General features: G+C 44.2%; 1 protein-coding gene across 1 annotated transcript in view; it reads left to right on the top strand.

Moving 5' to 3' along the window:
- Positions 1 to 26842, top strand: part of Brr2 (U5 small nuclear ribonucleoprotein l(3)72Ab) — a 31525-nt gene extending 4683 nt beyond the window's left edge. Inside the window, exon 2 of the mRNA XM_068359925.1 lies at positions 19592 to 26842. Within this exon, the coding sequence (XP_068216026.1) occupies positions 19592 to 25948 (6357 nt within the window). The 3' untranslated portion in view covers positions 25949 to 26842. The remainder of the gene's footprint in view (positions 1 to 19591) is intronic.
- The last annotated feature ends 380 nt before the right edge of the window (positions 26843 to 27222 follow it).

The following is a 27222-nucleotide window of genomic DNA, read 5'->3' as shown; positions in this document are numbered from 1 at the left end:
TTTTCGGGCTTTTCCGTCTGCCACCCGAATAGAACAAGCCCTGCTCAAAGTCCAACTAATGCTGAAAAGAGAACGTTGTTCAGTCAGGAGTTGGATGAGTCTCGTAGGGACTCTCTCATCCCTGGAGCAGTTTGTCTTGCAAGGGAGACTACACCTTCGGCCTCTCCAGTTCCATCTAGCCTCTCACTGGAACAAGGACAAGACGTTAGAGACGGTATCAATCCCAGTCTCCGAATCAGTAAAGGCATGCCTGAAATGGTGGGACAGCAATATCAGTCTGAGAGAGGGACTATCCCTAGCAGTCAAGAACCCAAACCACGTGTTGTTCTCAGACGCGTCAGATTTGGGTTGGGGTGCGACCCTGGACGGTCGGGAATGCTCGGGTCTGTGGACCTTAAGTCAGAAGAGCATGCACATCAATGGCAAGGAGCTATTAGCAGTCCACTTGGCCTTGATGAAATTCGAAAGCTTTCTTCGAAACAAAGTGGTAGAGGTCAACTCAGACAACACCACAGCTTTGGCGTACATCTCCAAGCAAGGAGGCACACACTCCCTCACGCTGTACGAGATCGCAAGGGACCTTCTCATATGGTCAAGAAATCGAGGCATCTCCCTGTTGACGAGATTCATTCAGGGGGACTTGAACGTCTTGGCAGACTGTCTCAGTCGGAGGGGTCAGGTGATACCCACGGAATGGACCCTCCACAAGGACGTGTGCAAGAGTCTTTGGGCGACTTGGGGTCAACCCACCATAGACCTCTTTGCCACCTCGTTGACCAAAAGGTTACCAATCTATTGCTCACCAGTCCCAGATCCAGAGGCGATCCACATAGACGCGTTTCTACTGGATTGGTCTCATCTGGACTTATATGCATTCCCACCATTCAAGATAGTCAACAAGGTACTGTAGAAGTTCGCCTCTCACGAAGGGACAAGGTTGACGTTGGTTGCTCCCCTCTGGCCCGCGAGAGAGTGGTTCACCGAGGTACTTCAATGGCTGGTAGACATTCCAAGAAGTCTTCCTCTAAGGGTAGATCTCTTACGTCAGCCCCACGTAAAGAATGTTCATCAAAGCCTCCCCGCGCTTCGTCTGACTGCCTTCAGACTATCGAGAGACTCTCAAGAGCTCGAGGCTTTTCGAAGGAGGCAGCCAGTGCGATTGCGAGAGCTAGGAGAGCTTCTACCATCAGAGTATACCAGTCGAAGTGGCAAGTCTTTCGAGACTGGTGCAAGTCAGCATCTGTGTCCTCTTCCAGTACCTCTGTAGCCCAAATCGCAGATTTTCTTTTACATCTGAGAAATGTTCGCTCCCTCTCAGCTCCCACGATTAAGGGCTACAGGAGCATGTTGGCTTCGGTCTTTCGTCATAGAGGCTTAGATCTTTCCAACAATAAAGATCTCCTTAAGTCTTTCGAGACCTCTAAGGAACGTCGTTTGGCAACTCCTGGATGGAACTTAGACGTGGTCCTAAGGTTCCTAATGTCAGACAGGTTTGAGCCATTACATTCAGCTTCCCTGAAGGATCTCACCCTCAAGACGCTTTTCCTAGTGTGCTTGGCTTCGGCTAAAAGGGTCAGTGAAATTCATGCCTTCAGTAAGAACATCGACTTTTCTACAGAAAAAGCCACATGTTCACTTCAACTTGGTTTCCTGGCCAAAAAATGAACTGCCTTCTCGTCCTTGGCCTAAGTCCTTTGATATACCTTGCCTGTCAGAGATCGTAGGCAACGAACTTGAAAGAGTGCTGTGTCCAGTTAGAGCTCTTAAGTTCTACTTAGCTCGTACTAAGTCCTTACGAGGTGGATCTGAGGCATTATGGTGCTCAGTTAAGAAACCATCATTGCCTATGTCAAAGAATGCTTTGTCATATTTTATCAGATTTTTAATACGAGAGGCTCATTCTCACTTGAATGAAAAAGACCGATGCTTGCTTAAGGTTAAGACGCACGAAGTAAGAGCTATAGCAACTTCCGTGGCCTTTAAGCAAAATAGATCTCTGCAAAGTATTATGGACGCGACCTTTTGGAGAAGCAAGTCGGTATTCGCGTCATTTTACTTAAAAGATGACCAGACTCTTTACGAGGACTGCTACACACTGGGTCCATTCGTTGCAGCGAGTGCAGTAGTGGGTGAGGGTTCTACCACTACATTCCCTTAATTCCAATATCCTTTTAATCTGTCTCTTGAAATGTTTTTAATCTTGTTTTTGGGTTGTACGGAAGGCTAAGAAGCCTTTCGCATCCTGGTTGATTTGGCGGGTGGTCAAATGTCATTTCTTGAGAGCGCCCAGATTAGGGGTTTGATGAGGTCCTGTTGTATGGGTTGCAGCCCTTGATACTTCAGCTCCTGGGAGTCTTTCAGCATCCTAAGAGGATCGCTGGGCTTCGTGAGGAAGACAGACTAACAAGGCAGAGTAATCGTCTAAGTCGACTTCCTTACCAGGTACCTATATATACATGTATTTGTGTTTTGTTATGATATAACTGTCAAAAACTCTAAGCATATACGCTGTAAACTTTATTAATTCTGGTCTCTACCCACCACCATGGGTGTGAATCAGCTATTATATATTCACCGGCTAAGTTAAATATTTAAAAATGATATTTTAATTATAAAATAAATTTTTGAATATACTTACCCGGTGAATATATAAATTAAAGGCCCCCCCTTCCTCCCCGATAGAGACCCAGCGGGATGAGAAGAATTGGAGCTGTTTACATGTATATGCGGTATCTGGCCGATAGTTGGCGCTGGTGGGCACACCCGCAACCTTCATAGCGATCGCTCGCGAGTTTTTGTGTTTTTCTGTCGAGCCGCCGGAGACGTCAGCTATTATATATTCACCGGGTAAGTATATTAAAAAATTTATTTTTCAATATTAAACTTAGCCGGTGATTATATAAGCTGCAGCTCTGCTGCTCGACAGAAAACTCTACGTTCAAAATCCGCCAGCGATCGCTATGCAGGTAGGGGGTGTACATCAACAGCGCCATCTGTCGTGCAGGTACTCAGTACTCAATGTAAACACAGAACTCAATTTTCTCTCTGTCGTGCCACCGGCAAGACCTACTAATTCGCTGTTGCTAACTGGATTGGTTTTCACATCTTTTTGGTGAAGTACACATTTCTAGTTTTGAGCTTTCGCTTTGCAGGCTTTATCTTCAATACATCCTTGCATTCTTTTGTTGATATCGGATTATTTGTTGATGACTTTGGATAGTTTTTGAATTCCCCTTTGACTAATTCAAAATGGCTGACCCTTCTCAAGTCCCTAAATTCAGGAAGTGTAATGCTAGGGACTGTTCAAGGCGTCTTCCGAAGGCCTCTATCGATCCTCACACCGTTTGTTCCAATTGTCGGGATAAAACCTGTCAATTGGAAGATTGATGTGAGGAATGCGTTGGGCTTTCGGAATTCGATTTTATCGAATTCCAGAAATATACACGTAGGCTAGAGAGAGATAGAGTCAGGAGAAGTTCGTCTCGCTCCGTTGAATTTTCCTCTCCTCATGCCCCACAATCTATTCCTTCCCCTGTAGTGGTTGCTCCTGATCCCCCTTCTAGCACTCAAGAACCTTCGATGGCAGATATGATGCGTGCCATCCAAGCTCTGGGTGAGAGAGTCGAGTCCTTGGCTAGTGACCGTAACCAGCTCATGGAGCTGAAGTGTAAGAGTGCAGTGGGTAGTGATAAAGTGAGTGATAGTGTTGTGGATAGTGTTGCGCTTGAGGGTTCGTCTGTTCGTGCCTGTCGTCCTCCCAGTCCGGGACCTCTTGCAAGCTCCCAAGCCCAGGGGAGAAGCAATGTCGTACGACCAAAGGGTTCGAGAGGCTTTAATCAGCGAACAGACGTTCCCTCCGTGGTTTCGGGCGTATCTACCCAAGATCGCCCCACCCACACAAAGACGAGAGAGCCCATTTATTCCTCGTCTGCGGAAGAGGTTTCTCGTAAGAAACCATGGACCAAGGTCTCGCGGCCTCTTAAGCGCAAGTCGGTCCCTTCCGCGCAAGTCCAACGGCCCAGTTGTAGCCACTGGGTCAGTTCGGACTCGCTGCAGTCTTCCGACGACTGCTCACCTCCTAAGAGAGGCAAAGCGGTACCGCATCAGGCAGTCACACCGTCTGTTGCCGCACCTGCTCCTGTAGACCCTAAGTGGTCTTTGCTGCAGACCATGCAGTTTCAGTTAACGTCATTGATGCAGGACTTTCGTGCGGAGAAGGTTGACGCTGCACCAACCTCTAGCCTACAACCACCCACGGTTGTGCGTCCTGTGGACGCTGAAGCGACCTTCTGCCGCACTCCAGCTGAGAGAGTCCCGCCACCCATGCGTTCCAGTGTACCCTGCCAGCCGCATGTTGACGTTCAGCGACGCACGGAACCTTCCGTTGACGTTCGCGAGGTACAACAACAGTCTAAGTTGTTTTGTTTTGACGCGGTGCGTCAACCTCCGCAACCCAGTGTGGTTACCTCTGCTCGCCCACATCAGACTAGACAGTCTGGAGTAGACGCTATGCGTCCCCGCGCTGCTATGGTTGTTGCCAGTTCACAGACTGGGCAACAGTTCCATGACGTTGCGTCCGGTTCAGTTACGCGTGCACCCGTGCTGCCGGACTCAGCTGACCAGCCGATTCCTACTCCTTTGCCGCTTCCTCCTCAATTCTCAGATGATGGACTCTCTGATGATGACGACGCGGCACACATTGATGACCCACATACGGACCTTGACGAACCCAAGACCACGCAACCCTCTTTGGACTTTAGAAAAGTTCTTGCTCTGTTCAAAGAGATGTATCCGGACCAGTTTGTGTCTGCGGCTCCACGCTCCCCCTCCGTCAGAGTTTGCTTCAGGTACGCAGTCATCCGCGCCTGCCTTTACGAAACTCGTCCTCGCCCGCTTGTCCAAGAGAGCTTTACGAGTTTTAGGAGATTGGATGCAGTCCAAAAAGAACCTAGGGAAGACAGCGTTTACGTTTCCCCCTGCGAAACTCTCTTCCAGATCGAGCGTCTGGTATGCCACGGGAGAAGTTCTCTGCTTGGGAGTTCCTGCCTCTGCCCAGGGCGACTTCTCAAGCCTGGTAGACTCTCCCCGCAGGCTAGCCATGAGACGCTCTAAGATATGCTGGTCTCCTACGGACCTAGACCATCTGTTGAAAGGAGTGTTTAGAGCCTTCGAGGTCTTTAACTTTTTGGACTGGTGTCTGGGAGCTTTGAGCAGGAAGATCTCCCCGTCTGACAAGGAATCTTCCTTGCTCATAATGTCCTGCATGGACAAGGCCATACATGACGGATCTAGTGAGCTTGCGGCTTCGTTCGTATCCGGGGTCCTCAAGAAACGGGAGAACCTTTGCTCTTTCCTGTCAGCTGGAGTAACACCGTGTCAGAGATCAGAACTTCTTTTTGCTCCTCTCTCAAAGTGCCTTTTTCCAGAGGACTTGATTAAGGAGATTGCTGCCTCTTTGATTCAGAAGGACACCCATGACCTGGTTGCGTCCTCTGCCCGCAAAGCCACCCCTTTGCCTACCTTGTCAAGACCCAGGATGGACACTCCAGCGTCCAGATTCATTCCGCCCTTTCGTGGCAGAGCCTCCAGCAGAGCTCGTGCCGAAGGGAGACGTGGGAAGAAGAAAGGTACCAAGTCCTTTAAAGGCAGAGTCTGACTGCCTCCTTCTTCAGACAGCAGTGGGAGCCAGACTCAAGAACTTCTGGCAGACCTGGGAGAAAAGAGGCGCAGATGCACAATCTGTGAAGCTGCTCAGAGAAGGGTACAAGATCCCGTTTGTACGCAAACCCCCTCTAGCAACGTGTCCCATCGATCTCTCTCCCAGGTACAGAGAGGAAGACAAGAGACGAGCTTTGAAGCAGGAGGTGTCTCTATTACTAGAAAAGGGAGCGGTAGTCAAAGTCCGGGACCATCAATCCCCGGGCTTCTACAACCGTCTCTTCTTAGTGGTAAAGAAGACAGGAGGGTGGAGGCCGGTGCTAGACGTCAGTGCGCTGAATGTCTTTGTCACAAAGCAGACGTTCGCCATGGAGACCACAAAGTCCGTTCTAGCAGCGGTCAGAAAGGAAGACTGGATGGTCTCTTTAGACCTAAGGGACGCATACTTTCACGTCCCCATCCACCCAGACTCCCAACCTTCTGAGATTCGTTTACGAAAAGGTTGTCTACCAATTTCAAGCCCTGTGCTTTGGCCTAAGCACAGCTCCTCTTGTGTTTACGAGGCTGATGAGGAATATAGCCAAATTCCTTCATTTAGCGGACATCAGAGCCTCCCTCTATTTGGACGACTGGCTTCTAAGAGCCTCTTCCAGTCGTCGCTGTCTGGAGAATCTAAAGTGGACTCTAGATCTGATCAAGGAATTGGGTCTCCTGGTCAATATGGAAAAGTCTCAACTGGTCCCATCCCAAACTATTGTGTATTTAGGGATGGAGATTCACAGTCAAGCTTTTCGGGCTTTTCCGTCGGCCCCCAGAACAAGTCAAGCCCAGGTATGCATCCAGAACATGCTGAAGAAGGAACGATGTTCAGTCAGACAGTGGATGAGTCTGATAGGGACGCTATCATCCCTGGAACAGTTCGTTTCGTTAGGGAGACTACACCTCCGTCCCCTTCAATTTCACCTAGCTGTTTACTGGAAAAAGGACAAGACGCTAGAAGCGGTCTCGATCCCCATTTCCGAGAAGATGAAGTCGTCCCTGACTTGGTGGAAGGACAGTATCAGCCTCAGAGAGGGTCTGCCCCTGGCTGTTCAGACCCCCAACCACGTTCTCTTCTCGGACGCATCGGACACGGGCTGGGGTGCGACATTAGACGGTCGGGAATGCTCGGGAACTTGGAACTCGCATCAAAGAACGTTACATATCAACTGCAAGGAGCTACTGGCAGTTCATCTGGCCTTGAAAAGCTTCAAGTCCCTCCTTCAAGGCAAAGTGGTGGAGGTGAACTCGGACAACACCACGGCTTTGGCGTACATCTCCAAGCAAGGAGGGACCCATTCTATGACGTTGTACGAGATCGCAAGGGACCTCCTCACCTGGTCAAAAGATCTAAACCTTTCTCTAGTAACGAGGTTCATCCAAGGCAACTTGAATGTCATGGCAGATTGCCTCAGTCGGAAGGGACAAATCATTCCAACAGAATGGACCCTACACAAGGATGTGTGAAAGAGACTGTGGGCCACATGGGGCCAGCCTACCATAGATCTCTTCGCAACCTCGATGACCAAGAGGCTCCCAATATATTGCTCACCAATCCCGGACCCAGCAGCAGTTCATATAGATGCCTTTCTACTGGATTGGTCACATCTAGACCTATATGCATTCCCCCCGTTCAAGATTGTCAACAAGGTACTGCAGAAGTTCGCCTCTCACGAAGGGACAAGGTTGACGTTAGTTGCTCCCCTCTGGCCCGCGAGAGAATGGTTCACCGAGGTACTTCAATGGCTAGTGGACGTTCCCAGAACTCTTCCTCTAAGGGTGGACCTTCTACGTCAGCCACACGTAAAGAAGGTACACCAAGGCCTCCACGCTCTTCGTCTGACTGCCTTCAGACTATCGAAAGACTCTCTAGAGCTAGAGGCTTTTCGAAGGAGGCAGCCAGGGCGATTGCTAGAGCAAGGAGGACATCCACTCTTAGAGTCTACCAGTCGAAGTGGGAAGTCTTCCGAAACTGGTGCAAGTCAGTATCAGTATCCTCGACCAGTACCTCTGTAACCCAAATAGCTGACTTCCTATTATACCTGAGGAAAGAAAGATCTCTTTCAGCTCCCACTATCAAAGGTTACAGAAGCATGTTGGCATCAGTCTTCCGTCACAGAGGCTTAGATCTTTCCAACAACAAAGATCTACAGGACCTCCTTAAGTCTTTTGAGACCACGAAGGAGCGTCGTTTGGCTACACCTGGTTGGAATTTAGACGTGGTACTAAGATTCCTTATGTCAGAAAGGTTCGAGCCACTACAATCAGCCTCCTTTAAAGATCTCACTTTAAAGACACTTTTCCTGGTTTGCTTGGCCACAGCTAAAAGAGTCAGTGAGATTCACGCCTTCAGCAGGAACATCGGATTTTCATCTGAAACGGCTACATGTTCTTTACAGCTTGGTTTTCTAGCCAAAAACGAGCTACCTTCTCGTCCTTGGCCGAAATCGTTCGATATTCCAAGCCTTTCAAATATGGTTGGAAATGAACTAGAAAGGGTCTTATGCCCTGTTAGAGCTCTTAAGTTCTATTTAAGACGAACTAAACCTTTACGAGGACAGTCAGAAGCTTTATGGTGTTCTATTAAGAAACCTTCTTTGCCTATGTCAAAGAATGCCTTATCCTATTATATCAGACTGTTGATACGGGAAGCTCATTCCCATCTGAGTGAGGAAGACCAAGCTTTGCTGAACGTAAGGACACATGAAGTTAGAGCTGTCGCAACTTCAGTGGCCTTTAAACAAAATAGATCTCTGCAGAGTATAATGGACGCAACCTATTGGAGAAACAAGTCAGTGTTCGCGTCTTTTTATCTTAAAGATGTCCAGTCTCTTTACGAGAACTGCTACACCCTGGGACCATTCGTAGCAGCGAGTGCAGTAGTGGGTGAGGGCTCAACCACTACATTCCCCTAATTCCATAACCTTTTTAATCTTTCTCTTGAAATGTTTTTTATTGTTGTTTTTGGGTTGTCCGGAAGGCTAAGAAGCCTTTCGCATCCTGGTTGATTTGGCGGGTGGTCAAATTCTTTTCTTGAGAAGCGCCTAGATTAGAGGTTTTGATGAGGTCCTGTAGTATGGGTTGCAACCCTTGATACTTCAGCTCCTAGGGGTCGCTCAGCATCCTAAGAGGATCGCGAGGCTCCGTAAGGAAGACGTACTTAAAAAGGCAGAGTAATTGTTCAAGTCGACTTCCTTACCAGGTACTTATTTATTTTATGTTTGTTATTTTGAATAACTGCTAAAATGAAATAAAAAATCCTTAGCTCATAATAATGTAAACATTTATTGCTGGTCTCTACCCACCCCCCTGGGTGTGAATCAGCTTATATAATCACCGGCTAAGTTTAATATTGAAAAATGTTATTTTTATAATAAAATAAATTTTTGAATATACTTACCCGGTGATTATATATTAAAGGACCCTCCCTTCCTCCCCAATAGAGACCCAGTGGACCGAGGAGAAAATTGAGTTCTGTGTTTACATTGAGTACTGAGTACCTGCACGACAGATGGCGCTGTTGATGTACACCCCCTACCTGCATAGCGATCGCTGGCGGATTTTGAACGTAGAGTTTTCTGTCGAGCAGCAGAGCTGCAGCTTATATAATCACTGGGTAAGTATATTCAAAAATTTATTTTATTATAAAAATAACATTTTATAATTAAAATATCATATTTCGAAATAGTTTATTGATATACTTCCCTTAAGTTCACCCTTCCAGACATCTTTACGAGATGGTGGTTAACTTAAAACTGAAGGCGAAGGTAGGAAAAAAATGGCTGTTGTAGAACAACATCTGGGAACTTATGAAGAAGTAATTGAAAGCTATTAATTGGTTTAAAAACCCACCTGACAAATACGTCATTGTAAATGCACAGAAAGCTCCGCAATCCATGGAAAAAAACGCATGCGCAGTAAGTCCCCTTCAGTCTCTCAAATGTAAACAATGGACTTTGAGTGGAAAACATACTTCACATTTAAATTGACTGATATGTAAGTTATTATGGCCCAGCCCCATTTAACCTAATAGAGAAAAACAACAAACTAGCCAGCACTCGTCCATTTCTTATAACGAATTTCATTTTCGCTAGCAATTAAACTATCATATATCAACCGAATTATGTCATGTTTATAATGTGGTAAAGGAAACAAATAAAAAAAACAAAGTCAAGAAGTGAATTATATCGTTCTTCTATGATTGAAGATTATAATATAAACAATTGGTGGTTACGGGTTCAATGAAGTGCGTATACTAAAGCTATCTGGTCTCGATTGATTCTTATGTAATTATGCCAATTTTTATAAGTTATCATTAAATTGATTGTATAACAATAGCTTGAGTGTTTATGGCATGATAAATTACTTTATCAACTAAGACATTAACTACAAAATATCCGATCAATTATTAATCCTCTTTACGACATGAACCAGTAAACTGAGGGCAGTATATGACAGTATTTCATCAATGCACTAAGGATGTGAACAGTATTTTCCTGACTGCTTGTCCGTATTTTATGCTTTTATTGTCATTATTGTTGGTTCAAGCCAATTGTTTTGTTTTTTGCATTTCTGTTATCCTTCAAGACAGTCTGCCAGTATGCAAATTGTTTTATTTTACATTAACACAATTTGGAGCCTTTGTATGTCAGCGGCCAGTTCCTCCCTTGTGGATTGAAAATAGACATCAACTAACCTCAACTTTCACCCCCTAACCTAATCTACAAGCCGTGTCCTTACCTACTTACCTAACGGGGGACTAACACAACCGTATTCTAAGTTAGCCGTAATCATACATAGACCCCCACAATTTTCCCAAAACAATTTTAATCAGTATATTTCAATAAAACAGTAGTACATTCGTCTAAACCCATTACCATGAATCGCTGGGTAATAATAACTTAGGTAATCATATTCAAAGTTTGTATAATTATTAATTACTGGGAGCCTTTGTATATCCTCCTTGTGGATTAAATATGGACATCAACTAACCTCAACTTTCCCCCCCTAACCTTACCTACTTACCTTACACTGCCATACTCTAAGTTACCCGTAATCATACATACAGGTGGCCGCTATCATATTAGCCAACGGAGCTAAGGCACGTAGCGAAACATATCTTGCTTGCCAGAACATAGAAGCAATGAGATAATGTTTAATCACGAGCAAAGTGAGCATATGGCATACAGCAATTAACCCTTTTACCCCCAATGGACGTACTGGTACGTTTTACAAAACTCATTCCTTTACCCCCATGGACGTACTGGTACGTCCTTGAAAAAAACTATTTACATTTTTTTTTTTTTTGCATATTTTTGATAACTTTATGAGAAACTTCAGGCATTTTCCAAATGAATGAGACTAACCTGACCTCTCTATGATGAAATTTTCAATATTAAACTTACCCGATAATCATGTAGCTGTCAACTCCGTTGCCCGACAGAATTCTATGGAGGGATACGCCAGCTATCACAATACTAGAAGGGGGTGTATTTACCAGCGCCACCTGTGGCCAGGTACTCAAGTACTTCTTGTTGACACCTCCTCAATTATTCCTCTGTCGTGCTTCCGGCAAGACGTTCTGGGATACGCTTATGTTCTTGGAGTATTTTCACGACTTTGGTGAAGTATTTCTCTTTGATTTCGGCTGTCGCTTTACTGGAAACTTCTATATTAGCTTAGTTAGCTTTTGGAATTAATTTGATTAATTATGGTGACGAAGAGAGTATGAACTCTCGTTCACCTTTCAATGGCCGACCCTTCCCTTAGACGGAAGTATTGGTGTCTAAGAGAGTATAGACTCTCTTTCTTAATTTTGCTTAACAAAAGTTATAGATTTATTTTATATCTCTCCGCCTCTTATAGGCCTCTTCGATTAACTTCCTTTTATTATAAGTGCAAACAGAAATCAAAGTGATAAGTGTTTAGCGCAAAGTATGTCAGTGTTGTGCGTGAGGGTACTTCTGTGCGCGCCAGTCGTCCTCCCAGTCCGGGACCTCTTGCAAGCTCCCAAGCCCAGGGGAGAAGCAATGTCGAAGGGCATAAGGGTTCAGCAGGCCTTGATCGGCGCACAGAAGTATCCTCGGTGGTTGTGGGCGTGTCTTACCGAGACCGTCACTCCCACCCGCAGACGATTGAGCCCTTATTTTGCTCGTCTGCAGAAGAGATTTAGGGGAGAAAATAAAGGCAGAGTAACGCTGGTCTCAGGTCTCAAGACCTCTTAAACGTAAAGTCCAGACCTATGCCAGACGTACGAAGTTAAAGTTCAACAACCCGGATGCAGTCATTGGGTTAGCTCTGACTCTCCTCAGTCATCAGTTGAATGCACTCCGCCTAAGAGGAGTAAGGTTCTGCCGCAACAGATCTCTGCTGTTAAGGCTTTACCTCAGCAGACCTTAGTGTCTGCCGACCCCAAGTTGACTCTACTGCAGTCCATGCAGTCACAACTTTCGGTCTTGATGCGTGAGTGTCGGGCTGAGAGTGTTGCGCCTCCGCCTACACTCCCTCCGCCTACGCTCGCTCCGCCTGATCGCAGTACCACCTGCCAGGCGTACGATGTTGTGGACTCTACTACAGTCCATGCAAGCACAGCTTTCGGACTTGATGCGTGAGTGTCGGGCTGAGAGTGTTGCGCCTCCGCCTCCGCCTACACTCCCTCCGCCTACGCTCGCTCCGCCTGATCGCAGTACCACCTGCCAGGCGTACGATGTTGAGCCACGTGCTGAGTTTGCTGTTCCCAGTGGTGTTCAGCCTCCGCCTTCCTTAAGGCAACCTTTACAATGGGATCAGGAGGATTATACCTCTCTTCCTCCGCCTCCACTTGCTGCTCCACCAGTGATGCAACACTCGGTTGAGGTACAACAACCTCTCCCGTCCATGAGTCAGCTCCTCAGCTCTCGCTGCAGCGAGCTCAACCCTCCACAAGGCAAGCACCACAACACCTTAGCCTTGCGCCTCAGGAGCCTCAGCTTGCGAGACATTTACCTTGTTCTGCGCAGCCTCTTCCTCATCGCGCTCCGCTCACACCACAGGAACTGGAACTTGCTACTCCGCTTCCGCCAACCGCTCAGCAAGCGCAACCCTTGGGTTCAACCACTCATGCTAGGAGTCAGCCTCCTCCACCCATGCGCCTTCCTTCTGCTTGTCTTTTATTCAGCCTTTGCAGACTGAGCCTCAGGTGTTCCCTCAACAGAGTCTTGAAGAGGAAACCACAACTATTGTTGTTCCAGCTCGTTCTGACTCTGCTGTTCAGCATACCTTACCTCCATTTTCAAACCATATGATAATGGAGGTTATTTGTATTACTTATAAAAATATATTTGTATTCCTTGCAATATATTTTTAACAAGATCGCAAAATATGGCAAAAATATGAATCATGAGTTATGAATGTAAGGTAAATATTATGTTGATATTAAAACCCCATGCAAGCATGCATAAAGCACTCTAGCACTGGTCATGGATTTTCTGAGAAATGTTAAACGCCATGCACACGCTCTGCTTTCCTTACAGCAGGCTCTGCTTACAGCAGGCTCTGCTTACTACATGCTCTGCATACAGCATGCTCTGCATACAGCATGCTCTGCATACAACATGCTCTGCATACAGCATGCTCTGCATTCAGCATGCTCTGCATACAACATGCTCTGCATACAGCATGCTCTGCATTCAGCATGCTCTGCATACAACATGCTCTACATACAGCATGCTCTGCATACAGCATACTCTGCATACATCATGCTCTGCATACCTTACCGCATGCTTCTCAGTCACACATCTTTGGTTGTTGCCAACTCACTAGACTGTCAAGCAGTTTCATAACGTTGCCTTCTAGTCTGCTGCTTTTGCACCAGTGAACCCTCACTGAGAGAACTTAGCTTTTCTAGGATATGGTCCCTGTAGATGAGAAAGTTCTTTTCTCCCTCCTTCTGATATTCCCTTGAGGACTCTGTCATTTGGAGGGAGCCTTTAGCTGCATAACCTCTTATGGACTTTTATTTAAGCATAACATGCTTCCAGGGAAGGTAATGGTTCCACTTCAGTCGCTAATCCCGTCTGTTACCACACCTGCTCCCGTAGACCTTGAGCTGTGTTGCATGACATGCAGTCCAAGCTTAGTCCTTGTTAGAGGATTTTTTGTTTACGGAGTCAATGTGTCACGGGGAAGACGTTCAACAACCAACAGAAGTGACTTGTTGTGACGCAGTGCGGCAACCTCAGCAACCCGATAAGGAGTTGTCTGTACGACCCAGACAGTCTAGACAGATTCGGGTTGTCACTGTACTTCCTCGCTTGCCCATGATTGACAGTTCACAGACTGTGCAGCAGTATCATGATCTTGTGTCCGGCTCCGTCAGACGACTGGCTTTTAAGAGCTCCCACAAGTCGTCGCTGTCTGGAGATTTTCAAATGGACTATGGATCTGACCAAGGAACTGGGCCTCCTGGTCAATTTTGAGGAGTCTCAGCTCGTTCCATCCCAGACCATTGTCTCCTTGGGTATGGATCTTCAGAGTCGAGCTTTTCGGACTTTTCCGTCGGCCCCAAGGATCTTCCAAGCCCTAGAATGCATCCAGAGCATGCTGAGAAGGAACCGATGCTCAGTCAGGTAGTGGATGAGTCTAACAGGGACACTTTCATCGCTGGCCCTGTTCATCGTGTTAGGGAGACTCCACCTCCCCCCCCTTCAGTATCATCTAGCTGCTCACTGGATAAAGGACATGACGCTAGAGACGGTCTCAGTTCCTGTTTCCGAAGAGAGGAGGTCTTCTCTCGCGTGGTGTAAGAACAGCTTTCTTCTCAAGGAAGTCTACCTTTGGCTGTTCAGAAACACGACCGCCGTCTCCTCTCGGACGCATCAGACACGGGCTGGGGTGCGACTTTGGACGGACAAGAATGCTCGGGAACATGGAATCAGGAGCAAAGGACACTTCACATCATTTGCAAGAAGTTGTTGGCAGTTATTCTGGCCTTGATAAACTTCAAGTCCCTCCAGCTTAACAAAGTGGTGGAGGTGGACTCTGACAACACCACAGCCCTGGCTTACATCTTCAAGCAGGGAGGGACTCTTTCGTGGAAGTTGTTCTAGATCGCAAGGGACCTACTCATCTGGTCTTAAGATCGAAAGCTAACTGGTAACGAGGTTCATTCAGGGCGGTATGAATGTCATGGCAGATCACCTCAGACGGAAGGGTCAGGTCATCCCCACAGAGTGGACCCTTCTCAAGAATGTTTGCAACAGACTTTGGGCCCTGTGGGGTCAGCCGACCATAGATCTGTTCACTACCTCGATAACCTAGACTCCTGTTGTATTGTTCTCCGATTCCAGACCCAGCAGCAGTTCACGTGGATGCTTTTCTGCTGGATTGGTTCCATCTCGACCTGTATGCATTCCCGCCGTTCAAGATTGTCAACAGGGTACTTCAGAAGTTCTCCTCTCACAAAGGGACACGGCTGACGTTGGTTGACTCCGCTCTGGTCCGCGAGAGAATGGTTCTTAGAGGTACTGCAATGGCTGGTCGACATTCCCAGGACTCTTCCTCTAGGAGTGAACCTTCTAAGTCTACCTCACGTAAAGAAGGTACACCCAATCCTCCACGCTCTTCGTCTGACTGCCTTCAGACTTTCGAAAGACTCTCAAGAGCTAGGGGCTTTTCGAAGGAGGCAGCCAGAGCGATTGCCAAAGCAAGGAGAACATCCACTCTCAGAATCTATCAGTCTCAAGGGGAAGTCTTCCGTAGCTGGTACAAGACCAATGCAGTTTCCTCAACCAGTACCACTGTAACCCAGATTGCTGACTTCCTGTTATATCTAAGGAAAGTAAGATCCCTTTCAGCTCCTACGATCAAGGGTTACAGAAGTATGTTGGCAGCGGTTTTCCGCCACAGAGGCTTGGATCTTTCCACCAACAAAGATCTACAGGACCTCCCTAGGTCTTTTGAGACCTCAAAGGAACGTCGGTTGTCCACTCCAGGCTGGAATCTAGACGTGGTCCTAAGGTTCCTTATGTCATCTAGATTTGAACCTCTCCAATCAGCCTCTTTTTAGGACCTCACATTAAAAACTCTTTTCCTCGTGTGCTTGACAACAGCTAAAAGAGTAAGTGAGATCCACGCCTTCAGCAGGATCATTGTTTTCACATCTGAAACGGCTACATGTTCCTTGCAGCTCGGTTTTTGCTAAACGAGCTTCCTTCACGTCCTTGGCCTAAGTCGTTCGAGATCCCAAGCCTGTCCAACTTGGTGGGGAATGATCTGAAGAGAGTACTTTGCCCAGTTAGAGCTCTTAGGTACTATCTAAAAAGGTCTTAACCTTTACAAGGACAATCAGAAGCCTTATAGTGTGCTATCAAGAAACCTTCTTTTCCAAGTTCTAAGAACTCAGTTTCTTACTATTCAGGCTTCTGATTAGAGAAACACATTCTCATCTGAAGGAAGAAGACCTTGCTTTGCTGAAGGTAAGGACACATGAAGTGGGAGCTGTGGCTACTTCAGTGGCCTTCAAACAGAACCATTCTCTGCAGAGTGTTATGGATGCAACCTATTGGAGAAGCAAGTCAGTGTTCGCATCATTCTATCTCAAAGATGTCCAGTCTCTTTACGAGTACTGCTACACCCTGGGACCATTCGTAGCAACGAATGCAGTAGTAGGCGAGGGCTCAGCCACTACATTCCCATAATCCCATAACCTTTTAACCTTTCTCTTGAATACTTTTTATGGGTTGTACGGTCGGCTAAGAAGCCTTCCACATCCTTGTTGATTTGGCGGGTGGTCAATTCTTTCTTGAGAAGCGCCGAGGTTAAAGGTTGTGATGAGGTCCTTTAGTATGGGTTGCAGCCCTGTATACTTTAGCACCTTTGAGTTGATTCAGCCTCCCAAGAGGAACGCTGCGCTCAGTAAGGAAGACGATCTAATTAAAGGCAGAGTAACGGTTCAAGTCGACTTCCTTACCAGGTACTTATTATTTCATTGTTATTGTGGATAACTGATTATATGAAATACGGGATACTTAGCTATCCTTTAGTCTTGTACACTGGTTTTTCACCCACCCCCCTGGGTGTGAATCAGCTACATGATTATCGGGTAAGTTTAATATTGAAAAATGTTATTTTTATTAGTAAAATAAATTTTTGAATATACTTACCCGATAATCATGATTTAATCGACCCTCCCTTCCTCCCCATAGAGAACCAGTGGACCGAGGAATAATTGAGGAGGTGTCAACAAGAAGTACTTGAGTACCTGGCCACAGGTGGCGCTGGTAAATACACCCCCTTCTAGTATTGTGATAGCTGGCGTATCCCTCCATAGAATTCTGTCGGGCAACGGAGTTGACAGCTACATGATTATCGGGTAAGTATATTCAAAAATTTATTTTACTAATAAAAATAACATATTAAGGCTGTTAGAGCAATTTGTAAAATATATATTGCAAAATGTGCTTGAAAAAAAGAAAACCCCTGGGGGTTAAGGGTTGGAAAGTTCCAAATAGCCTTGGGGTAAAAGGGTTAAGTTGGGAGGTAGTTGTACCAACCGTGTGTCACACGATTGTACATAGTAATGACATTTCTTTTTATTGTATATATTATGCTTTGTATCTTCGCTCTCCCCTCGCACTGATAAGGACCTGAAATAACATGTCTGTTTTTCTCACCGTTAACTGTTAACAGCACCGGTTGTTGGTTGAACATGAAATTGCCTGTAATGTTTTTATGTCCTTTTTGCCTGGAGTTTATGTATATATAAACAGATGTTCTGTAATAAAGTTACTCAGTTGCTTTCATCCTGCCTTCTTAGTCACAGCCTCTCTCGGCCCGTCACATTGGTGACCCCGGAGTGACTAATGTGACGGTCAGGCACCCTACGCAAGGAGGAAGGGCCGATTTAGCTCTAGAAGTCAACGATGGTTTCTTCAAAGCTGACTTTATTGGAATTGGTGATTTTTCTACCTGTTTTGGCATCTTTATGCCTTTGTGGAAAAGAGAGTTCTGGGAAGAGGGTTGGGCTTTGTTTTATGGAGGCATTTATCAAGGCCAGACCCTTTTGCTGCTGGAACTGTCTCCTAAACTTTTCTGCCACCACATTTCAGGACCCAGTTGGTCCACTGTTGGCTGACTGGTAAGCCAAGAAGGTGACTACTTTTGCCCCTGAGAGAACCCAGTTGGTAAAATCATTCTTGTTCTGTCCTTGAAAGGTCCTAAGAGGAAGCAAAAGATACCACTGCTGCCAACCAGTAAGTTACCAGAGGTTTCAATGTTGGTAGACTCGGGAGCTGAGATGATGGTAGGTTCTAACAGAGTCTTCACTTATGTCGCTGGGGTTAGCGTCATAACCATGCATCAGTTGACAGAGAGGACGGGATGACGTCCTCAGGTACATAAAACCTTCTGTGCCGAGAGAGGACTGAGTGCAAAATCTTTAATATTATAGTGTCTTGCTTGGAGAAAATTACTTCTTCCAGATATTGGAGCGTTGACACTGTCGACTGCTTCAAGTGCTAGCTTGGAGCCCTGAATAAATGAGGTTCTGTATTGTCATCCTTCTTTGCTATCCCTCCGGCAGAGGGAGACGGAGAAGGGTTGGAAAGTAGAATACCTGAGGACAAAAGAAGAGCTCCAGTGGATTTCTTTGGCTTCGAAGACTACCCCGAAGATGAAGAGTCTTGCTTTGACTTCTTGCCGTATTACATCCACTGTAGTGATGGCAATTCATTACACTCATAGCCAGGGGATGACTGCAAAGTCATGCCCTTGCAAGAAGGGCACAGGTAATGAGGATCAGCATTGATACTGCACATATAGGTGCTGGACATAAAGCCAGGGACACCAGGACAGGACTACATGACTACGCGTTGTTTCTTCATTCCACAGAAAACAGCAACCAAACACTACAAAGCAAAAAAGAAAATTAAAGCAGTTGAATTACAAACACTGAGAGTACATCTGTACTGCTTGACGGCTGAAGTCAAAGTGGCTACTCAGAGTGCTCGTGGGGGGCAAGCCCCCCCCCCCCCACCCACCAGTAACTTCCGACTCCTCAATATAAATTTTATCAGCGAAGTTCCAGCTTTGCTGGGATCATCTCTGTAAGAACAAATTAAAATATCAACTTACATTTACAGTGTCAAAAGTCTTTTCATAGGTTTTTCTTTGACATCACATATACACAAGAATTCTGATCAGCTGTTGTGGGCCAACTGGGTTGGCAATGCTCTCATGCTTTCCATTCTTTCATTGAATTTTAGTTATTACATATTTCTTTTACTAATTTACTACTATAAGTTATTTTATATTTTGATTTTAGTTTTCAAAATTCCTAAAATTGTAGGATACTACCGTAAATACAGTATTGATGATTTGTTCTCGGGTATATTTCATAATTGTTAGTTAGCCTATGTATGATCATTGGTCATCGTATATTTATGATTGTAGGCAATCCAAGATTGACTTGGTTAGTAGTGTAGTTTTCGGAGGATTGGCAATGTATGCTAGTCTACCATTTTTCATGAATAAGTAAATGTATCACTGCAAACTGAGAGGGGGTAAATGAAAAACCTTTCTTTATTGAGGTGGCATTTAAAATAAAAACAACACACAAGGTTTGGTCAGCCTTCCTCCAACCTCGAGTGAGTAGGTTCAAGTCTTACAATGATAAACGTATCCAAAATTTGTAAAGAAATTGAAAAGCTGTCAGGTCATTGTGGCAAACAGAAATACAGTACATTGGTAATATATACTGTACTTTTTATTATTGTTGCTATGTTATATTAAGCTGTCAGAAAGCTGTAATTATTTAAAGAAATAATCAATATACAGGGTATGCTTTAAATAACAGTGCATGTATTGTACTTGTAAATTTTAACCAAGGACAGGACTGATGTATAATTTTTCTCCACAGAATTCCAACCTTGTGTTACAAGCTGATGTTCGCCTTATTGAAAGGAGAAGCAAAGATGAAGCCACCGGCGAAGTCATGTCCCTTACGGGGAAGCTGGAAGGAACGCGGATGGGAGATCGCTATCAAAGGACAAGACCACAACAGCCAAGAGAAGAGCAGCGAAAATCCAAGAAACAAAAACAAGAAGATGCTCCAGCCATATCAGTTAAGACTCTTTCAATCTTGGAGATAGATCAGATGGCCGACATATTTTACCGCCCCAAAAGTACCGAGACACATCAGACATATGAGGTAATATTATCATTCATACAGGAAGCTTTAGGGGATCAGCCTCGTGATGTATTGTGTGGTGCAGCAGATGAAGTTTTGTCTGTTCTTAAAAATGATAAGCTTAAGGATAAGGAGAGGAAAAAAGAAACGGAGGAGCTTTTAGGGTCCCTGGCAGAAGAGAGATTTGCAGTGCTTGTTAATTTAGGTAAAAAAATAACAGATTTTGGTCACGAAACAAAAGCAGTTGACAGTGAGGCAGTGTTGGACGAGACCCACGGAGTAAATGTACAGTTTGAAGACTCTGACGAAGAAGGAGAAGATGAAGTAGCTGGGGAGGTTCGTGAAGAGGAGGAAGAGGAGCTTGAAAACGAGGAGTCTAATGTTGGATCTCATGCTATTCATGCCGAAAACTTGACCGGGGGTGATCAGGCTGGTACCAAAAAGGAAAGAACGCTTATTCCTCATGATATTGGGGCACATTGGTTACAGAGGGAGCTGAATAGATTTTACAATGATCCAATCCAGGCTCAAACAAAATCAAGTGATGTGTTGGAAATTTTGAAGACGGCCAAAGATGATCGAGAATGTGAAAACAAACTTGTACTCAACTTAGGTTATGATAAATTTGAGTTCATTAAAGTTCTAAACAAAAACCGACAAATGGTTCTTCATTGTACTCTGTTAGCATCAGCCCAGTCCGACACAGAAAAGGAAGATGTAAGGAGAGTAATGATGGCTGAGCCAAATTTGAGACGAATTCTTGCTCAGTTAGAGAATGAGGAAGAAGCGATGGAGGTATCAGAAGGTGGGGAAGAACTTGGTGGCTCACGACCAAGGCGAATAAACACGGAGGCAATGGAAGTAGATGACAGGTCTGGGCAAGTACCGGGACACAGAGAGTATGTTGATCTGGAGAGCCTTATTTTTACAACTGGTTCTCATTATAACTCCAACAAAAAATGCCACCTTCCAGAAGGTTCAACAAGGCAGATGAAAAAAGGCTATGATGAGATCCATGTTCCAGCCCTAAAGCCTAAACCTTTTGCTCCGGATGAGACTTTGGTGCCTATTGCAAATCTTCCTGCTTATGCTCAGCCAGCTTTTGATGGATTCAAAAATCTCAATCGTATTCAGAGTAAATTATTCAAAGCTGCCATGGACACTGATGAAAACTTGTTGCTGTGTGCTCCAACAGGTGCAGGTAAGACTAATGTTGCATTGCTGACTATTTTAAGAGAAATTGGAAAAAATACAAATCAAGATGGAACTATTAATGGCGATGCTTTCAAAATTATATATGTGGCACCCATGAGGTCTTTGGTAACAGAAATGACACAGAATTTTGCCAAGAGATTAGAACCTTATGGTCTTAAAGTAGGTGAATTGACTGGTGATCACCAGTTGACCAGAGAACAAATTATGGAGACCCAAGTTATTGTTTGCACACCTGAGAAATGGGATGTGATTACTAGGCGAGGTGGAGAGAGATCTTACACACAACTCGTAAGACTGATCATATTTGATGAGATTCATCTGCTTCACGATGAACGAGGACCGGTATTAGAAGCCCTTGTAGCTAGGACTCTTAGAAACGCAGAGACAACAGGAGATGCTGTGAGGTTAATAGGTTTATCGGCCACTTTGCCAAACTATGAGGATGTTGCAGCATTTTTGAGAGTTGACTTGAAGACTGGACTGTTTTTCTTCGACAACAGTTTTCGACCCGTTCCTCTTGCTCAGCAGTACATTGGTATCACAGAGAAAAAAGCCATTAAACGTTATCAGGTTATGAATGATATTCTATATGAGAAAGTTATGGAACATGCTGGAAAAAATCAGATACTTATTTTTGTTCACTCACGAAAAGAAACTGGCAAGACAGCCAAATCCATATTGGACATGTGCTTGGAAAAAGATACTTTGGGTAATTTCCTCCGCGAAGGATCTGCTTCAACGGAAGTCTTACGAACTGAAGCAGACCAGGTTAAAAATAATGACCTAAAAGGGTTATTGCCATATGGCTTTGCAATTCACCATGCTGGAATGAACAGGGTCGATAGGAATTTGGTGGAGGATCTGTTTGCTGATCGTCACATTCAGGTTTTGGTCTCTACTGCCACCTTGGCTTGGGGTGTGAATCTTCCAGCTCACACTGTCGTGATCAAAGGAACACAGGTTTATGATGCCAGCAAAGGACGTTGGGTTGAGTTGGGTGCTTTAGACATCCTTCAGATGTTAGGTCGAGCTGGTAGGCCTCAGTATGACACTAAAGGCGAAGGTATTCTCATTACAAATCATTCAGAGCTTCAGTATTACTTGTCCTTAATGAATCAACAGTTACCAATTGAATCACAGCTGATTTCCAAACTTCCCGATTTACTGAATGCTGAAATCGTCCTTGGTTCTGTACAAAGTATACGCGATGCTGTTAATTGGTTAGGTTACACGTACCTCTACGTACGAATGATTCGCGCAGGAAACTTATATGCTGTTCCAGGTGAAAATTCAGATAAATATTTACAGCAGCATAGAGCAAATCTTATTCATTCAGCAGCTCTCAAGTTAGAGAAAGGAAATTTGATAAAGTATGACAAGAAATCAGGGCACTTCCAGGGAACAGAACTGGGCCGTATAGCTAGTTACTTCTACATTACGTGTGAGACAATGGGTGTTTATAATCAACAACTGAAACCTACCCTCAGTGAAATTGAACTATTCAGAGTTTTCTCCCAGAGTTCAGAGTTCAAGAATATCATGGTACGAGAGGAAGAAAAGCTAGAGCTGAAGAAGCTGATGGAACGTGTCCCTATTCCTATTAAAGAGAGCGTTGAAGAGCCAAGCGCCAAGGTTAACATACTCTTACAGGCATATATTTCACAGCTCAAGTTAGATGGTTTCGCCCTCATGTCTGATATGGTGTACGTGACTCAGAGTGCTGGACGACTCATGCGAGCTATGTTCGAGATTGTCCTCCACAGAGGCTGGGCTCAGCTGGCTGACAAAACCCTAAATTTGTGCAAGATGGTTGACAAACGAATGTGGCAGTCCATGTCTCCACTTCGCCAGTTTAGGAAAATTCCAGAAGAAGCTATACGTAAGTTGGAGAAGAAGAGTATTCCATGGGAACGACTGTATGATTTAGGCCCAAACGAGATTGGAGAGTTGATTCGAATGCCCAAAGGAGGAAAGATGATCCACAAGTACATTCACCAGCTACCTAAACTAGACTTGGAAACGCATATTCAGCCTATCACTCGCCAAATGCTCAAAGTGGAGCTAACGATTACACCAGATTTCAAATGGGATGAAAAGGTTCATGGTCGCTCAGAGGCATTTTGGATTATGGTCGAAGATGTAGATGCAGAGAACGTCCTTCATCATGAGTATTTCCTGTTAAAGCAGAAATTTTCAGAGGATGAACATGTGGTGAAGTTCTTTGTGCCAGTTTTTGAGCCTTTACATCCTCACTACTTCATTCGTATCACTTCGGACAAATGGTTGTCGGCTGAAACACTTTTACCAGTCTCCTTCCGTCATCTCATTCTCCCTGAGAAATATCCACCACCTACTGAACTTCTTGATTTACAGCCACTTCCTATCACTGCTTTGAGGAACCATCAGTATGAATCTTTGTACAAAATGCTCAACAGAAATCAGCAGTTCAACCCCATTCAGACTCAAGTATTCAATGCTACATATAATTCAGATGACAGTGTCTTTATTGCAGCACCAACTGGGTCAGGGAAAACTTTGTGTGCCGAGTTTGCTATTCTCCGAATGTTCAGTCAAGATGAGTCTGCCAGATGCGTGTATGTTGCATCCAAGGATGAAATTGTTGAGAGCATGTATGAACACTGGCAAGAAAAATTCAGCAATTTGGAAAAACGAGTAGTTCTTTTGACAGGTGAGACTGGAGCAGATTTGAAGCTTCTTAACAAAGCTAACATAGTCATTAGTACTGCAGAAAAGTGGGATGTATTATCACGTCGTTGGAAACAGAGAAAGAATGTGCAGAACATTAATTTATTCATTGTTGATGAGTTACAGTTGATGGGGGGGTCAGATGGACCGACCCTGGAAGTTGTTTGTTCACGTATCCGCTACATCGCATCAAAAATCAGTAGACACATTCGCATTTTGGCCCTTAGCTCATCTTTGGCAAATGCAAGAGATGTTGCACAGTGGCTTGGATGTTCATCCAACTATACATTCAATTTCCATCCTAATGTTAGACCTCTGCCTTTGGAATTACACATACAAGGATTTAACAACCCCCATAATGCTTCAAGGATTTATGCCATGGCTAAACCTGCCTATACTGCTATCCTGAAGCATAGTCCACGCAAACCTGTCATGGTGTTTGTTCCGTCTCGAAAGCAGAGCATGATAACTGCTAGTGATCTTCTTACATTTGCTGCTGCCGATAAGGAGCCCCAACGGTTTCTGCAAGTTAATCCTGAAGAAATGGCAGAATTTCTTCCTCAAATAAGTGACGAGATGTTAAGGGAGTTAGTTAGCCAAGGTGTTGGCTACTTGCATGAAGGTCTTAGCATAAGGGATCGCAGAATGGTTGAGCGCTTGTTTGAAGCAGAAGCCATACAAGTTGTAGTCGTCAGTCGGGCCTTATGTTGGGCCATCACTGCACCAGCCCATTTAGTTATTATTACAGACACACAGAGTTACAATGGTAGGTTACACAATTATGAAGATTATCCCATCACAGATACTTTGCAGATGGTTGGCCGTGCAAACAGGCCAAATGAAGATGACGAAGCCAAGTGTGTCCTCATGTGCCACTCATCAAAGAAAGACTATTTCAAGAAATTCCTTTATGAGCCATTGCCTATTGAGAGCCATCTTGATCATGCCCTCCATGACCATTTCAATGCAGAGATTGTCACCCGTACAATTGAAAACAAACAAGAAGCTGTTGACTATGTGACTTGGTCCTTCTTGTACAGGCGTATGACTCAGAACCCCAATTACTATGGCCTTCAGGGAGTGTCTCATCGTCATTTATCCGATCACCTGTCTGAATTGGTAGAAAATACACTGCACGATTTGGAAGAATCTCGTTGTATCACCATTGAAGATGACATGGACACCGCCCCTCTTAACTTGGGTATCATTGCTTCCTACTATTACATCAATTATACAACTATTGAGCTGTTCAACAAATCACTAAACAGTAAGACAAAGATAAGAGGCCTACTTGAAATCATCTCAAGCGCTGCCGAATATGAAAACGTTCCCATCCGTCACGGGGAGGAAGACACGTTAAGGCGTTTGGGACAGAAAGTGCCTAACAAACCTGAAGGTAAAACAACAGATCCACACATCAAGACAAATCTTCTACTTCAGGCCCATCTTTCTCGACTGACACTCAGTGCTGAATTGCAGCAGGACACTGAATTAGTGTTGGGCCGTGCTTTGAGGCTGATTCAAGCATGTGTTGATGTGCTCTCTTCCAATGGTTGGCTAGCTCCTGCATTATCTGCTATGACTCTGGCACAAATGGTTACTCAAGCTATGTGGTCTAAAGATTCATACCTAAAACAGCTACCATTCTTTACAGGTGACATGATCGAACGTTGCGAGGCAAAGGATGTAACATCAGTGTTTGATATTTTAGAGCTGGAAGATGATGATCGCAATCGTCTGCTCCAGTTGACAGATGCTCAGATGACGGACGTCGCTCGTTTTTGTAACCGGTACCCAAGTATTAATCTCGACTATGAGGTTGTTGATGCAGATTCCATCAGTAGTGGTTCCATGGTGAACGTTGAAGTAGTACTTGAGAGAGAAGACGAACCGGGTCCTGTAATAGCACCTCTCTTCCCACACAAGCGAGAGGAGGGTTGGTGGGTCATCATTGGTGACCCCAAAGCTAATTCCCTTATTTCCATTAAACGTCTTACTCTACAACAGAAGGCGAAGGTAAAGTTGGACTTTGTGGCCCCAAGCGAAGGCGCATACGAGTATAGGCTGTATTTCATGAGTGATGCGTACATGGGTTGTGATCAGGAATACAAAGTCCCACTGAGGGTAAGAGAAGCTGAATCAGAGTCTGAATCGGAGAGTGATTAAAGAAATTTACATAATGTGTGCAAATGTTTGTCTACTTCAATTAAGAAAATCCATTAAGCGATGAAATAGAGTCAAAGGAAGACGATTATTAGATCCTGTGATTTAATTGTAGATAGATCGATAGATATTATTGAAGCCTACAGCACAGTACGAATTTGTAATGCCTGAGAATTAATTACAGCAGAGAAGGGTCATTTGGTGATACAGTATATCTTTTTATTTATGTAATTTTCAGCGTGTTGGAGTGTTAAGTCGAGGGTTTTGTAAATATGTAAATTATGATACTAGGCATAAGTTAACCTAATCTATAAGTTTAAGCTCTGATTTATTCAAGTAACCACCATCCATTGGCATTGGGTATAGTGGTTGATTATATGTACAAACTTTCTATTTAGTAACAAGTACTGTACACCATTGTTAGATGCAAGACATTAAGGTTTCTTATTGATTGTTAATTATTAAAAGCAGATCTTTTGGTTACCAGTTGTGCTGCATCTTGTACCTTACTATACTTGGCAATATGTTTCTTTTTACAATTTGATTTATAAAGGACACAGTGTGTCTTATCTGTATCTATATAGCTAGACTTTTAAAATGATTGAATTTTTGGTTTCTTTCAAAAGAATTAAATTTGAGTGCTTATTTTGTCTTTAAATTAGTGGTTTAATGCTTGCTGTGGGCAATTCATATTTCTTTTCCATTTGTGTACAGTAGTACAGTTGCTGCTTTTTTGACTTGGAAGAAAGCATAATTTTTGGTAAAGAGAGTTATAATTTTATATTTGCTCCATTGATGATCCCAATATGTAATTTAGAATTATTCAGAGTAGTGCAATGGATTAAAGTTCTTAATGTTATCAGGTGTATGTTTAAACAAAATAAACTTTAATTCTTATCTTTATTTCTTATCCATTTGAAGCTTGTGAAATCCTTAATACCGTAAACGGTGTATTTGGAAATTGTAATTATCCTGTCCTCTGTTGTGCTCCCCACAGCATATAAAATGTCAATACAGTAGATACTTGAATCTGTTGTGAAATAAATTCTGCTCATAAGTGAAGAGGGGTGTGATTGATGGAAATTAAAATAACTTTTGTGTATGTTACCGGAGAGGCAATTTTTTGACCCATATAAAGAATTATACACCACTGTATATTAAAGAGTTGGTTATAACCCCACTACTGATGTTATATACTGTATGACATTGAATGTGATGCATTTTTTTTTAAATTAAGAAAGCCATGTACCTTTTCCTTGTACAGTACCATATAAATA

This window comes from Palaemon carinicauda, chromosome 36 (genome assembly GCF_036898095.1).
Source record: "Palaemon carinicauda isolate YSFRI2023 chromosome 36, ASM3689809v2, whole genome shotgun sequence".
Lineage (NCBI taxonomy): Eukaryota > Metazoa > Arthropoda > Malacostraca > Decapoda > Palaemonidae > Palaemon > Palaemon carinicauda.
This window is presented reverse-complemented; position numbering and strand designations above follow the sequence as displayed.